The sequence below is a fragment of the Phaseolus vulgaris genome, chromosome 6 (assembly GCF_051622355.1).
Source record: "Phaseolus vulgaris cultivar YP4 chromosome 6, ASM5162235v1, whole genome shotgun sequence".
NCBI classification, from domain to species: Eukaryota; Viridiplantae; Streptophyta; class Magnoliopsida; order Fabales; family Fabaceae; genus Phaseolus; species Phaseolus vulgaris.
The window spans coordinates 28,396,218-28,412,069 of record NC_143503.1 but is presented as its reverse complement, the minus strand read 5'-3'; the positions used below and the strand labels follow the sequence as shown (position 1 = coordinate 28,412,069).

Genomic DNA, 15,852 nt, shown 5'->3' with positions numbered 1-15,852 from the left:
ATAACTGATTTTAAATGAAAGTTAGTATAAAATTTAAATTACAAATATCTCGAAAATATTTATCCACAATTTATAAACTTAAAATTAAAAGTACAAGATTATGGATTGATATTGTTATTTTGGATTTACAATTCTCCATATATATCTTTACCAGATGTTTTTTTTTTTTAAAAAAAAAAGCTATTAGAAAAAAAAATTAGGAAAAAAAGTTATGATTATTCAGATATGAAATTTCTCTATATAAAAAAAATAAAAATTATTTTCACATTTTGTTCTGTCGACAATTTTGATCTCACATTCTTACAGATGGAGACATTTGATTTCTTTCTTTAAAGAATCCATAATTTTAATGAAATCCTTATCTTTATTTCTTCTTATATTTAAATTAATGAATTTAATCTCTATGATACTTTAAATCAAAATACCAGGTTTACAATTTAATTAATCAAAATAATAAACAATTATTTCTTTCTTATATTTAAATTAATGAAATTAATCTCTGCGATATTTTAAATCAACATACCAGGTTTACAATTTAATTTAATAAAAAATATATATAAAAAATATTAAAAATTCAGGTTTTGACTAAATTTACAATTTAAAAAAAATCAAATATTCTGTATTTAAAAGTAAAATAATCACTATTTAAGAAAATCCGTTGAAGAAAATTACTAATCAAAACTACATCTAGCCATTTCAGTAAAACAGGAATATAGTTAGAGTAAGATCATTTAAGATTGTATTTTATAATATAATATAATATTATCCTGTTTGTATTATATCTTTTTATCAAAATATATGAATTTTGTATAATAATAAACAATCTAAAAATATACATTCTATAAGGACATATAAGTAAAAAAAATATAATTAAGGTGATATTTAAATATTTTATTATTAAAATAAAAGTTAAAATAAATAGGAAATTCAATTATTTTGGTTTTATTTTAAAACAATCATTGTATATTTGTAAAAGATTTTTTTTATTATTTTTCTTCTCTTTATAAATCTAACTTTATTTTTTATCAGATCCTCACGTCTTCTCTTTATAAATCTGATTTTATCCTTCATGAGTTTGATGATCAAATATCACCTTAAGACTTTTGATAATGAATAGAGCAAAAGTTGTCCGATCAGATTTTTTATTTGAATAAATTCAATTTTTTTTTCTTTGAACCAATTTTTGGATTTTCCTGTGTACCTAGATACATGTGCCTTGCATGTTAGATTAGTCTTTGTTAGCTCAGGGTCCTACTAGTGATATGTTTAAATTACTGAGCGAGACTCTCTGGTGTATTTTTAAGTTATTTGTGCTTTCTTTAAAAGTTTTAACTTGTTGTGAGTACTCGTACTTCTAATAAGGTAAGGAAACTAATTTGATCTTTCAATAGAACTATAGGTTAGAGAATCTCAATGTGAAGTTGAGGTGATCACAAGTTCCAAAATTCTCTTAGTTGTTTGTTGTGTGAAATAAATGTTAATTGATAAGAACTCTTTGAAGTTTATCAAATTAAAAAGTAGTTAATAAAGTATGTTTGAGTTTGAAAGGGAGTTAAATGTTAGAGTTTTAAAGTCTTGGAATTATTTGATGTGATTTCAATGAGAAATACATATTATATATATGAGCACTTTAAACGCATAAATTTTTTTACGAAGTTGCAAAACTTTGTATTAATATTGAGTAAAGACTTTAAAATTGATTTTTAGGATTCCGTTAGAGTTTGGTGAATGAGATTTTTTATGATATTTTTGTTCAAACAAAAATATAAAAGAAATCCAAGTCTATACTTAGTTCTATTTTGCTTTAAGTGCAAAGTTATTTTTTCTCAAGGTAAAAAAAAAAAATCGTTTTTAAAGGTTATTTATTACTTTAATTAAATTATATAAATTTTAATTATATATGTATTTGAAACATTGATTTTACGTGTTTGTGATATTTTTTTATATTTTTTAAATGTTTTGAAGATCTAAATTTTTTGTGTGAGATTGAAAGATATATTGAAGGATGATATAAATTATGAATAATGTGAAAATATGATCGAGACATAATATTTTTAGAAAATAAAATATGTTGTTGAAATTGTCAGGATGTGCATTGAATTAGAGATTCATCTAAAATGAGATATATCGACTCTATTGGTATGTTGAAATCATATATATATTTTTTTATTTTTAAAAATATATGATGATTGTGTGTTATATCGGAGTAAAACATGTTGAAAGTGGTAAAACTCCATGAACTCATTTTTTTTAGATATTTTTGTTTTGACACACATATATATATATATATTAATAATTTCTATGAAAAAATATATCTTTTGTAATATTATTAATTTATAATCTTATTCTTTTATTTCCAAACAAATAATATATGACAGTTTTCTTAAAAAACATTTAAATATTAGGATTATAATTTAATTATCTTGTTATTGGATAATATTTGTGATATATAAATTGTATTACCAGATAATTGAGAAGACTAACATGGCCGAATGGTCAAAAATGTTGAATAATTCTCTTAATCAAAACACAGTTCGTAAATCCATAATTATCCGTAATTAAGCTAGGTCAGTGATAAATCGTGATTAAGGTATGATTGGGTCTTTTGTTTGACCCATAAGCAGACTCATGACAGTTAAAACTCATCCAAAAGGTATAAATACCAGAGGATACCTAGCGCCAAAGGTAACTTTTCACTCTCAACTCACTTGCACCTTGTACAAACTATAGAAGGACCTATAAAGAAGAAAAATACTCGGATGAAACAGAAACTTAATGGAGATCCAACAATCCAAGAGACTATAGAAGGGGAGCGTCCCAAACTAAAAACATCTATTCGAGACAAATGTTTATATGGTATAGCTATAATAATTAATTAAAAATATATTATTTAATTAAAAGACAATTTTCCATTTCTAAAATTTATTTTTATATATTTAATAGTTTTATATTACATAGTAATAGAGAGAGACGAAGAACAATTAAATACACCTTTTATAATGGAGTTTCAAATTCTAAAATTAACAATAATAATTAATATCATGACGCCGTTTTAGAGCGGACATATTTTACAATAACTTTACCTTTTTTTGTTATTAAGCAAGAAAAGATATTTAAATCAATGCCAACATAGATTAACTGGTTCCAGCGTCAAGATAGAGTGCCACATCTAAAATTTAAAATATTAGATCAATTATTTTAAGTGCAATAGATAACTTATTTATATTAACTACCATTTTATATCACCCAATGTTATTATTAATACGACAATAGTATAACATTTATTTAACTATATTATTTTTTATTCAGGAGAGAACTTTTTAATAGACAAAAATCATGATTTTTTATACACAAAAGTCTTGTATTTTTTTATAATGGTAAATTATAGGAATTATGATTTGTAGGAATGACTAAAAACATGTTTTGTAAAAAATATTCATATAAATTTTCTTGAAAGCAAGAAATAATATGTTGGTCTGTCTCAACAAAATAAAATAAATAGAATCACCTTGCAGTGATAAATACACAAGATGATAGCACGTTTCCTTTCTCAACAGTCAACACAATGATAGAAATGACCCACTGTATTTGGTCTTTGATTTTTGTTCAGATGTGTTTAAAAGTGATTCATGTATTCTTGTAACTTTTGAGACACCTTTATGTAATAAGAAAATATAATTGTTGGAGTTTGAAACAAGATAAATAAAACCTAGTTAATTAAAGTTAAATTATAACTTTTCCCCAAACAGAACAGAAGATGATTCTATAGTCAATAACATAAATACAATTTCAGTATATTTATCCATATAATGATATATATAAAGTCATAAAGAAGTGAACTATTGTTAAGGAATCCAAGTAACTTGTAGGAACTAGGAATCATCATAGCATGCAAAGATAATAAATGTGAACACACTGAAGAACATAAGCAACTGATATTTCCCAGCAATCACAGGAGAAGTTTCATACAAAACACACTAAAAATCCTCCCTATTGTCTTCACAGATGTATGTGGGCAACACCTATCCTCGACACAAGTCAACAGAGGGAATGGAAAGATAGATTATACATTAATGTCTTTTAACAAATGGAAGGAACACGTCCTATCCTATATAATATAAGGCCTCATTCCAACATGCTAACCCATTGCATACTTCTGAGTCCAGCTCCTAGCAGTTGTCTCATACTTGGACCTGTCTGTCTTGTACATATGAGCAATTTCAGGCACCAAGGGATCATCTGGGTTTGGATCCGTCAACAGGGAGCAAATGGAGAGCAACACCTGAAAAAGGAAATTGAAACCCTTCCCACCCATTTAAAAAACAGCAATAGTCCAACAGAAACAGCAACCATACATAATTCATTGCAATGGGAGGCCTTCTAATGTTTCCCCCAGAAAAAGTTTCCCAACAACAAGACCACATTAAGAAATGTTCCTTGTATGATATAATATTACTAGCCACAACTTAGGCTTTTGAAGGCGAGACAGATGCATGCAATAACATAGTATGCTACAAGAATGGCACGCAGTCCAGACCCCAGAATTTGAAATATACCCAAGATATTTTTCATAACATGAGAAATGAAAGAGCCCACCCTACTATTGGGTGAAATTTATTAGAAATCATAAAATTTAGTGGGTTCCAAATCATATTTAATGAGTCTTATTCATGATTTACAATTTACAATAAATTTTAGCCAATAGCATAAAATGCATTAGAAAGAATATGTTTCTTGCACTCCCCCGATGGCATACTTATCCATCAATATTCGGGATTATGGCAAGACATCCTGATACCATAGGTTTGTAACCTTGTACAACACGATGCTAAATTAACTGATGGATTTTTCTACGAATTACTTTTATATTCTTTGCCTCAGAAAATATTTGTGATTTATTGTTGCTGTATTACAAAACTACCTTTCCAACACAAGTGAAGCTATTGAATATTAGCATTAAGAAGTTTAGTACAGTCATGACCTTAGATATTGTCAAGGCAGGGCTCCACTGCTCCTTTAAGATATCGAGACAAATGCTACCATTGCTGTTGATATTTGGGTGAAAAACTTTGGTCCTAAATGCAACCTGCAAGAAATAAAGTAGACATACAGAAAAAGAAGGGTTAAAGCATTGAAAAAACGGAACTTTATGTGAATTGGAGGTCACATCGTGAACATAAAAGTCATCGGAAAAGCTCATTCCATTTACCTAAAGACAGAAGAGAGGTTAACACATACTTTCTAAGCAAATAAATCAAATCTAAATTCTGAAATATCAAATAGAAAGTGCGAATCCAGATCACTAAACTAGAGAATTTATTCTGTTCTGTCTTTAAGGTGCAACCACACAAACTTCTGTTGAATGATTTGAAGGTAAAGTTAGAGTAACGATACAAGCCCTCAGTGAAAGAAACCAGAAACCACAGTAAATTTATTTGCATACACCACCACTCATGGTGAATTGGATGAATAAAGTATGAATTTTATGATTATGAATGAAAAAAGATAAAAATGGTTGGTATTTTTATAAAATACAAGCACATGGACAATTATGAACATGTTACTTGTAAACTCTCTTCATTTTCTCTACAACAGTTACTATTTACACTTTACTCTCTAAAGTACACCCTATCACATGAAGGATCTGGATCTTTCTGATGGTCAATGGGTTCTCTGAACCAAGAAAAAAAGGCTTTTCTGTCGTATAGATATTGAGTAACCACCAGTTCCACGGTCATATCTTCTAATAACTCTCTCCTCTCCCCAACTGCTCTGACCCCAAAATCATGCCCTTGAAAGTTAATATTTCAACTCCTTTGATCCCCTCACTAAGCATATCCCAAAACAACATCCACTACTCCTAGTTGCATTCTCCAAGTAGTGGCTACTTCAAACTTAGCACCTTCACAGCTTATAATTACAGAATTCAATATTTTTCTAGTTTTTTTAACTTTTTATTACTCACTGAAAAAAATTGTTTTGATGAGGTGGCTCCATCTCTACAGGTAATTGTTAGAAACTTCAGCATGTGAAAACATCACACAAGCTTCTAAGCTAATATTTGCATACCCAATCAGGAAAACTAATATTTGTTTTTATCCCAAGCCAGCCAGCAAGCCCATATTGTGAACTTCTAAGCAGAAAATAAAACTCAACAACTGAAAAACTAGAATAGTCCACTACATATAAAATAACAACATTTCCATTAGTAAATAGTAAGGATTCATCAGCCCCCCAAAAAGGCCACCAGACTGTGATTTAGCACACAAATTAGTCACTGCCAAGATTCAACATATCACTAGTATAAAAATCTCAGTCAAGGCACTCATGTTACATTATGACAAGATTTTAACAGCACAGTGAAGAAGCAAGCATTGGATTATTGAAATCGAAATAAAAATGTCTTTAAAAAAACTCCATAAAATCTAATCAACAAATGGCAGGAACAATCTAAAATTCAGGAAAAAGAAGAAGAAAATGTAACAATATAAACGGAAAAAGGTCCACTATCCTAGCATAGATATAATAAAGGCAGAATTGTTGAAATTGTATTGAGCAGGACGCTAAGGCAATACCTTGGGTGGCTTGAAAGGATAATCAGGAGGAAAATGAATAGTAACCAGAAAAACACCCCCAGCATAAGGACTGTCAGGGGGTCCCATTATAGTTGCTTGCCAATGAAACATATCCTCTGCTACGGGACCTGGGAAGGTAATAATCATCAGAAAACAATAAACTTAACATTTAATTTGAAATATGGAACCAGAGAATAATGGAATAATGTATACAGACTTAATGGAGTTTAAATAAAATGTTCAAATATATACAGACTTAACAAGTTACATCTGCTTGTTTGAAAATACACTCTTCACTTCAGATAATAATATATCAGTAAAATATAATCATAACATGAGAGTAATCTTCCAATGCATTCAACAACCAAAGCATATATAATCATAATAACTCAAGAATGATAGTTCTTGCAAATCCACAACTCAAGAATCTCAGACTTTGGAGAAAATCTCTAATAAAAGAAGGTAATAGAGATTCTAACAGTCGCGGCGTTTGCACTTCAAATGCAGGGTTGATTAGCTTCAGTGGAAAGAACACGAAGGGGATTTAATTTAAAATAAAGAAAGAAATCCGAGAAAATTTAAGAAACAACAAACTTGTGAATCGTTCGTTATTAATTATTGCCCTTAACCATGAAAAGCTTCTGACTAGCAGAAAGGTCTCACAAGATATAGTATTGAGAATAATCCTCTAAAGTCACGCCCTGGGGTGAGAAGCTCGCAACAAATATATCATCCTACCACCTCAAAAATTGAAAATTTATTACATTCATACACGTAAACCACCATCTAGTAACCACAACAAAATCAAGACAAACCCATAAAACAAAGACAGATAGAAAAAAAATAAAACAACGACCCAGATACTTGTAAATTCTAAAACTCATAGATCGATCAACATAGGAAGCTTAATTAAAGTTTGGGGTCGATACAACGCGAAAAGGGGCAAAAAGAAGAGGAATTGGGTTAAGGGAATTGTACCGGCACTGCAAGAGGTTGGAGGATCTTTCTGGAGGTCCTTGAGCTCCTTCAGAATCCGCTTGGAGGCCATGGAAAAAGAACAGAAGAAGATTCACTTTCGATCTACGAAGAAAAGGGAGCGTTGCGGGGAGAGAGAGAGAGAGAGAGAGGTCCCTCTTGAACGAAACAAAGGAGGAAGCGAAAACCAAACCAAGTTGCAGATATGACTAAGTAAGGAAAGAGACAATATAATTATACAAATACAAATCTAAAATCGCTATCCATTTTTACTAATCTTGCGCGGCCAAAACACAGACCCGTGTTTTTTTCTTTTAATGTTTGAGTTTTTTTATTTATTTTTAGGAACATTTTTTTATTGTTTTTATCTTTCTTTTAATTATTTTTACTGCTTTCATCTTTTTATTTTTTTCATTTAAGCCAATAATAGCTTTTAAATTATATTATTTGTTTCAATTACTTATTTAAACTTTTTATAATACTTTTCTTTTCTTTCATAAGAATAAAAATAAATCTATGATTGAAAAAATAATAATCAAGAGTATTTTTTTAATTTTAAAATAATTGATAAATAAAAAATATTTAAATAAAACATGTAAAAATATTAAAATTACTTTCTTGCACATTTTCTACAATATCTTTAAGTATAAACGAGAACTTAATCCACTCGTTCCAATCCAACTAGACTCCGCAATGAGTGACATTGGATTGGGTTTAAATTCTTAATTGTAGTTAGGTTTACGTTTTCATATCCCAAAGATTTTTTTTTTTCAATTGAAAAAACGAAGGCAGTAAAATTATTTTGCTCTAAATTCACTTTTTTAATCTTTATAAAATTTTAGTTACTTACTTATCTTTTAAAATTAAGTAATTTTAGTTTATAGTTAATATATCATTCAATTGTTAAAAAAATATTAACATATTTGTTAAAATAACATGTATGACATTTTTTTAAAAACCTTAACATTAATATTTTTTATAAATGAGTACCTGGCACTATTGTCAGTTATATATATAAATTTTTATTATTAAATAAATAACAAATTAACAATTAACCAAAATTACTTTATTTTAAAAATTAGAGAAACAAATCTGTAGTTAAACTTATATTGATATTAAAATTACACATTCGCAAAAGTATGAAAATTAAAAGCACATTATTTTAAGTGCGATATATTTATTAATAATTTAAATTTGTGCCATAGGAGCATCAGAATTAGTGTTGGTCCAGTGTAAACTTGATTGATGTTATTCATGTGCTCTTAATTGACTTTATATATCGCTTCCTTCATTTTAAAGTAATAATTATTACACACTAATTAAAAAAAATAGTCAGTTAATCCGAATTTAAGAAACAAATATCATCAACTTTTCAACTACTCTAAAAGAACTATTATTTTGAAATGGCATTTTTTTCTAGTAAGTGACTTTCACCCCTTTTTTTCAATATGGTCAAATATTTTATGTGGAGGCTTGATTTCTACAAATAAAATTAAATATTTAAGTAAGATATTATCTTTAACAATAATGTTAGTTTTGAAATCTTCCTATATCCTAATTAGACTATAACCTAAAACTAACTAATCTTTACATAATATATTTATTTTCACTTGAGTTTCAACCACTTTCATTAAGTAAATCGTTAACTGCTTATTTAAAGTCACATTACAAAAATTTACTTTGATATCCTTACATTTCTTTAACACGTTGGATTTTTGATAAATAAATAAAAAAACCATTTTAGTAAAAAAATAGTGAAAATTTGTGATTTTTACTTTCATTAAATTATCTAAATCTTGTAGTGTCTTGATAAAAAAAATTATTGTAACCATAAATCATATCCAATAATTCTCAATTAGTACATAATAGTATCAAATATCATTAATATATAATAATATTTAATATATTTGTAATTATGATATTATTATTGTGATTCATGTTACGACTCTCTTAATACGGGATACACATGCATCGATCGCGATCCTTACATCGTCTTACCCGCCTTGTGATCATGGTGATTAGCACGACCACCAATCTGAATCATAACTTCTGGCCTTGAGTTGCGAAGCGCAAGAAAACTTACTAGAATTCAAGGGATCGAGGTGATTAGCTCAACCACTAATCTGGACGATTTACAGCCCCCATCCCTGAGTTGAGAAGTACAAAAAGGCTTACCAAAGATTATTTTGATACTGTGAATAATTGGTTTGGTCTCACGCTCGAACATCTCATAATCATATTAATAAAAAATTATCAAGTGGTGAGAGTCGAGAGATGTTCATATAACTATGTTTGCAGTTTGAAATATATTTGGTCTGACAGGTCACATGGATTTACCGTGTCATATAAGAAGACTTAATTTTTTTTTTTATAAAAAGTTTTTATGTTAAACATCACTATGCAACTTGACATCTCAGCTAAATATAAGAGGACTTAATTATTATGTTCACGTCATTGTGTGGACAGATAACATACTATAGTATGACAAGAGCATATTTTTTAGTCAAATTCATCAGGTGTCTTATAAAAATATAACTAAATATTTATGTATGTAGGTAAGTTAATGTCAGTATTAGTGATATTAAATATAAATTATTCAAAAATCCTTAATTGTTTAATACACTATAATGAATAAAATGTAAAAATTAAGATATTTGTTAGTGTTACACGAGAAAAAAAAATAGGATGTTGAAGGTGATAAAGTTCTCAATAACAACTTTAAAGTTTCATAATCTCCTTTTAATTGTTTTATTTCAGATACATCATATATATATATATATATAAACATGTTTTTAGGTGATGTAACCAAAAGTATTACAAATAACATATATTAATTTGTGAAATGTGTATTTTTTATCAATTCAATAAAATAGTAACTTTTTAATTATTAATTTAAACTTGAAAAGTGGTAAAAAAAAGAAAAATATAATTTAGTCCATGGAATAGTAGTATTTATCTCAAATTTCTATATTTTCAAACCTAAATTAAGAGATACTAAGAAAAAGTAAATCGAGGAAATAAGTTTTCTTCGCAATTAATAATTTTTGTGCTATTTAGCCATTATATTTTTTTTTGTTTTTTTTAATAAAACCAGTAACACTTTTAGAACACAAAAATCGTAAAAAAAAAAAAAAAAAACTTAACAATATCATTAAATTTAACTTTCTATCATCATTCAATAATAATTGGAAAAAAAATGCATATAAACAATAGATAGAGCAACACATGATATATCAAAACCATTCATATTTTAGCTAATATGTACTAAAAACAAAACAATAAAATGTTTACTTTTTCTCAAAACAAAAAATTACAAAAAACCTGTTATATGAAAAATGAAAATATATTAAATTTAAATAATTGCCACGTCACTTTAATCAATTGTGTAAAAAATTAACGGAACTATTTAAAATCCAAATAAATAAAAACACTTATTATACGAAGTTGAGTCAATTCTTTACCTAAAGTAGAAGTAATGAGTGTCATGCAAGAGAAATGCAAATTAGCTAAACAATCATTTTATTCATTTATCTAATTGCCCTAAGCCCTATTTTGCTTTTGCTTCAATTCAATCACATTATTATTGCTTCTTCTTTTTCCCATTTGGGAGTTTGATAGGGTGTTGTGCTCAAACAACACCCCAAATTTCTTTAAATGTGCTTCAAGTTTCAGATCACTATCCCAACAAATTCTTGTTTCTCCACTCCTTTTCTATCCAAAAGGCTATAGCTCAAATACTTTGCTTAATTTTCTATGGGAAAAGTTAAGGAAGTGAGAGCAACACATGCAAGTTGCAATGAACTTAATTTGAAAAGAAAATTATTGAAAACTTGAAAAACATTTTATTTCTGCAGTTAAGCTGGATGCAGCATCTGGCTTAATACCTAGTTTTTTGATAAAGGAAAAAGTTTCCATGTAAGCTAATAGCATGCATGTAGAATGCAAAACTTTCCATGATGGGGAAATTATACCCAAAATGCATTATTACTTTACACCAAAATAATTAGGCACAAGGTAGCAGACCTAACATCCCTCTCTTCCTAACTGATGACCATTTCTTTCACCAAAATTATTGCTTTGGTCTTTAAATTCTCTTTCTACCATAGTTTACCAATGAGAATGATACGTTACACCTTAAAAAGCTACCATAACTTATATTTAATTTGCCATCTGATGAAAGCTACCATTTCTACTTACTCCCTAGTTAATTTACAAGGAAAAACTGAGTTACTCTACTGATCCAAGCTGCTCCATCACACTGTGGTTTTCTTCTTATTCACAAAAGAAGCAGTGAACATTTTCTCAAGTACTTATGATTCCTATATCACCAACCACACAAAAAAACCAGTAAAAATGTTTTGATCAATACAAGCTAGACTTATGTGCATTCCACTTCGCAATCGGGAGAACCAGCAGCAAGTTAAACTGCTGTAGAAGAGACCCTTTTCTTTTTTCTAAGCAAAGAATATTACATTTCTTTTTTACATTTTATTCTTCCTTTACTTTTGTAAAGTGAAAAAAAGAATATAAAAAATAATTTAGATACAAGCGCACAAAATCTTCACCTCTAAATGGCGCGCAGTGGACATCATTCCGCCATATGTATAGAACACATCTCCAACTCATCGTATTTTGATCCTGTGGTCAATTCAAAGCCAAGCAACAACATCAATTAGAATAATCAAATTGCAAACACACAAGTATTAAGCCATTCAAGACCACCATAACATGCATTCCACCAAGATCCAAAAAGCCACGTTGAAGGTCCCTACCCTATTCACCACATACACCTAATGCAAGAAAAATGACAGTTGACCATTAATTTGGATTTACATTTTCTTATTGCACATTAATTATGCAGCAGATTCATGAAAAACAACTTTACTTTTTTAAACAATCTACACTCCACCCTACCCTTATTAATTTTACATTTTGGTGAATGATTCACTATATTAAATACAAAAACACATAAATTTGTGAATAGCTTATCAGATTCATCACATGGCAGTAGACCGGTTTGAGAAAGTTTTGAACATAACAAAAAAGAAAGGCAGATCTTCAATTCCCCCACACATGATGTTCTTGTTTTTCCATTATAAATAAAAGTTACGTATACATATGTCATGTAATTGTACTAGCATCAACACTAACAATTAACACACGTAACAAGTACATTGAAAAGTTCTGATCTATGAACATAACACTTATGACGTCTTATCTGATGTTTAAAACAGAGATACCCATTTGAGAAACTAACATATTGAATAGATGACTTTTCATAGTATATACAGTGATCAAATTCCTGATAACTGGAAAACATAGTTATCTGATATAAATGTGGCGCACCATGACGCTATGCTAGCACTTAAAAACAATTAAGAAACAAGTATGAACATGGGTGGGTTATAGAAAGCATTAATAGCAGTGAGTAGTGTAGGTTACCATCTGAGGAGAGTGATGGAGCAAATGGGAGGGTCTCCGTTTTCAAGTGTCCTCATGGGGACACCTCCGCATACGATAGTGACGGCGATGGAGGGTGACTTCCAACCCTGCAAGCCCACACTGGTTTTGGTTTGAACCTCCAAAGTGGGGACCAACATTTTGCTCTCCACCGCGCCTTTAAGCCTTCTACTCTGCCTATCTTCCAATGCAAGCTTCCTCACTTCCGTCTCCGCCTTCACCTGCGCCAAACCCTTCTGCTTCACCACGAAGCCCGCCACCTTCGTCGACCCCAGAATCAGGTTCCCGCCATACGCCGACACCGACACCTTGCTCTTCCCGAAATGCCACGACATCTTGCCGCTCCGGTTCTTCACCTCCACCCGCGCCGCCGTGTCAGCGTCGAGGTAGGCCCCGTCGTTGCTGTTGGAGACGTTAAGCTTGGGCACGCGGAAGGAGCCGAGGTGGAACACGGGCAGGGCGGGGTCGTACAAGAGGTAGAAGATGGCGGCAGCGATGACGAAGAGGAGGAAGAGGATGATGAAGATGATACAGAAGGTGCAGCAGCATACGCCGCAACAGCCCCTGCGCTTTGGTTTGGGGCGGAAGGAGGGTGGGAGGACGGGCTTTCGCGGCGGCCCAGGCGGCGGTTGGGAGTCGAAGTCTCGGTAGGCGGGGGGTTTCTGTAGCATCGGTTTGGGTTGGGAGTTGGGGTCTCCATAACCGGGGGGTTTGGGTAGCTGGGGTTGGGGTTGGGGTGCGGATTGTTCCATAATGGTGGGAATGAGATGAATGGGAATTGTGGAAGGCAATGAATCAATTGGGCGATGTGATGGAAGTTGAATGGTGTTTGAGAATGTAAATGAATGCAGGAGTTAAAGGGGTGGAAAGATGGAAGGTGATGGACATGTTTGTGAGTTTTGGTGTTGTGATGAATGAGATGATGAGAAATTGAAGATGATGAAAATGCAGGAAGGTTAGGGAATTGAAGATGAATGGTGTTGGATCTAAATGTAGTGCATGTTGGGAGAGAGAAGATGAAAATCTCAAAATGGTATTTGAGAGAGAAGCGGAAGTAAGTGTGAGGAAAAGGTAAGGTTGTGGTTGTGGAGTAATAAGAGGCTGGAAATGAGCAGTACAGAGAGATACACGCGCCGCTTTGTGTTTGGTAGGGAAGAAGAGAGTGAGTGAGTGAGTGAGTGACATGGGCAACACAGAAGTGCAGTGTCACAACGCACACCACAAAACACTCATTTTCTCCACCTTTTACTTTCCTTCTTATGTTCCAACTCACCTTCTGCACCCAAATACTAACATAACACTACAAACAATTGTATTCTCGTACATTTGTTCCAACAATCTTAATCTTCCAACCCTATCTGCACCCATCCACGTGGATTCATTCACAACCACCCATACATACACCACACTCCTAACTAGATTCATTCACAGTAACTAAAATAATTACTTCATATCTTCACTCCTCTCTACTATATATACTTCTTTAATTCTTGTATTTTTTTTTTCATTTTAACTCCTTCATATTTTCTAATTCTTCCATATTAATTTTACTAAAAGTATGACCTGTTGCTTAGTGTAATTAAATAATATTTTTAATTAAGATAATTATATTTCTAAGTTTATATAATTTATTAAGTAATATACTTTTATTTAATCAAAATAAGATAAGCTAGTTATATTTTTATTCAATATTTTACTTTTAGTATTGTATTTTTATTCAAAATAATTGTGATTTACCAACATGTTTATAATATTTTAAAATTATATAAAACAATCATTATTTTCCTATGAGTGTTTCCACAGTATAAAACTAATTTAAAATTGTTTTTTTCCAAATATATTAATATATTTTGCTATTAATCCTTCTTTGTGTATAATATGTAATTGTCAAAATAAACACTATATAATAATTTTATTTAAATACATTTTATAAATACAAACAAATTAATAATTTGAAAATAATATACATTTATTGTTCATAATATATTAAACATATTACATGTGAGCATCTTATTTGTAAAAAATATTAAATACGTTATTTAATTGAGATTTTCTCTTAAAAGTAATCTAATTATTTTAACTTGTATTTATATATTTTTGGTACTTAATTAACTGTAGTTGATAATAAGGACTAAAAAACACTAACGAAATGGGAAATTGTTAAAAGTAACAAATAAGATTCATAAAGATTAAATAAGATGATAAAATATTTGTAGAGACTTGAAACATATTTAACATAATTATTTTATATTCGTTTTAAATTATATAGGGATACAAAAATAAAATAAAAATATTTTTTACATGTATAATTTAATATATTATAATTATTAGCTTTAAAAATATAAACAAACTCTCATAATAATCAATATTTTTAGTGTTTTTTTTTCTCACTTCGATGTTTTTCTCAACCGTAATGTATTTAAGGAAAAAAAAAACTGTCCTTATCATAGTTTATAATTTATTCCACCAAACATTTAACCTAAAACCAAACTTGTCAGAAAATTTATAATATTAAATATGTTGGTTATTGATTGTATCAGAGCAATTAACTCTTACAGTCAATAATCTTTATTTTTTTAATTAATTATTCATTTAGTCCCTAAATTTGTAAAGGAAAATATAACTTTTAATCCTTAAATCAGAATAATAATAATAATAAAATTGTATAGAACTACATTTAGAAAATAAGGAAACATTAAAAGAAACAAAAAATCTCTATTAAAAAAAAACTTTTTTGTTAAAACTTTAAGTCTTGTCAAATTACATGGTTATTATCAATTATTATTTTTTATTTGATGTTGATAGTTTATGTTAGATGATTTTAATTGAGTATATTGATTAA

At 29.6% G+C, this 15,852-nt stretch overlaps 2 protein-coding genes across 2 annotated transcripts; both read right to left on the bottom strand.

The window, feature by feature from the left end:
• Window positions 1–3,916: 3,916 nt before the first annotated feature.
• LOC137831877 (ubiquitin-conjugating enzyme E2-17 kDa) lies at window positions 3,917–7,838 on the bottom strand. The gene is made up of 4 exons (XM_068639758.1): window positions 7,554–7,838; window positions 6,576–6,703; window positions 4,982–5,086; window positions 3,917–4,282 (listed from the first exon to the last, which is right to left on the bottom strand). Exons 1-4 carry the CDS (start codon window positions 7,621–7,623, stop codon window positions 4,139–4,141), a joined length of 447 nt encoding a protein of 148 aa, XP_068495859.1. The 5' UTR covers window positions 7,624–7,838; the 3' UTR covers window positions 3,917–4,138.
• A 3,949-nt stretch (window positions 7,839–11,787) lies between these two features.
• On the bottom strand, window positions 11,788–14,314 carry LOC137831876 (uncharacterized). The gene is made up of 2 exons (XM_068639757.2): window positions 12,993–14,314; window positions 11,788–12,188 (listed from the first exon to the last, which is right to left on the bottom strand). Exons 1-2 carry the CDS (start codon window positions 13,760–13,762, stop codon window positions 12,173–12,175), a joined length of 786 nt encoding a protein of 261 aa, XP_068495858.2. The 5' UTR covers window positions 13,763–14,314; the 3' UTR covers window positions 11,788–12,172.
• Window positions 14,315–15,852: the final 1,538 nt, after the last annotated feature.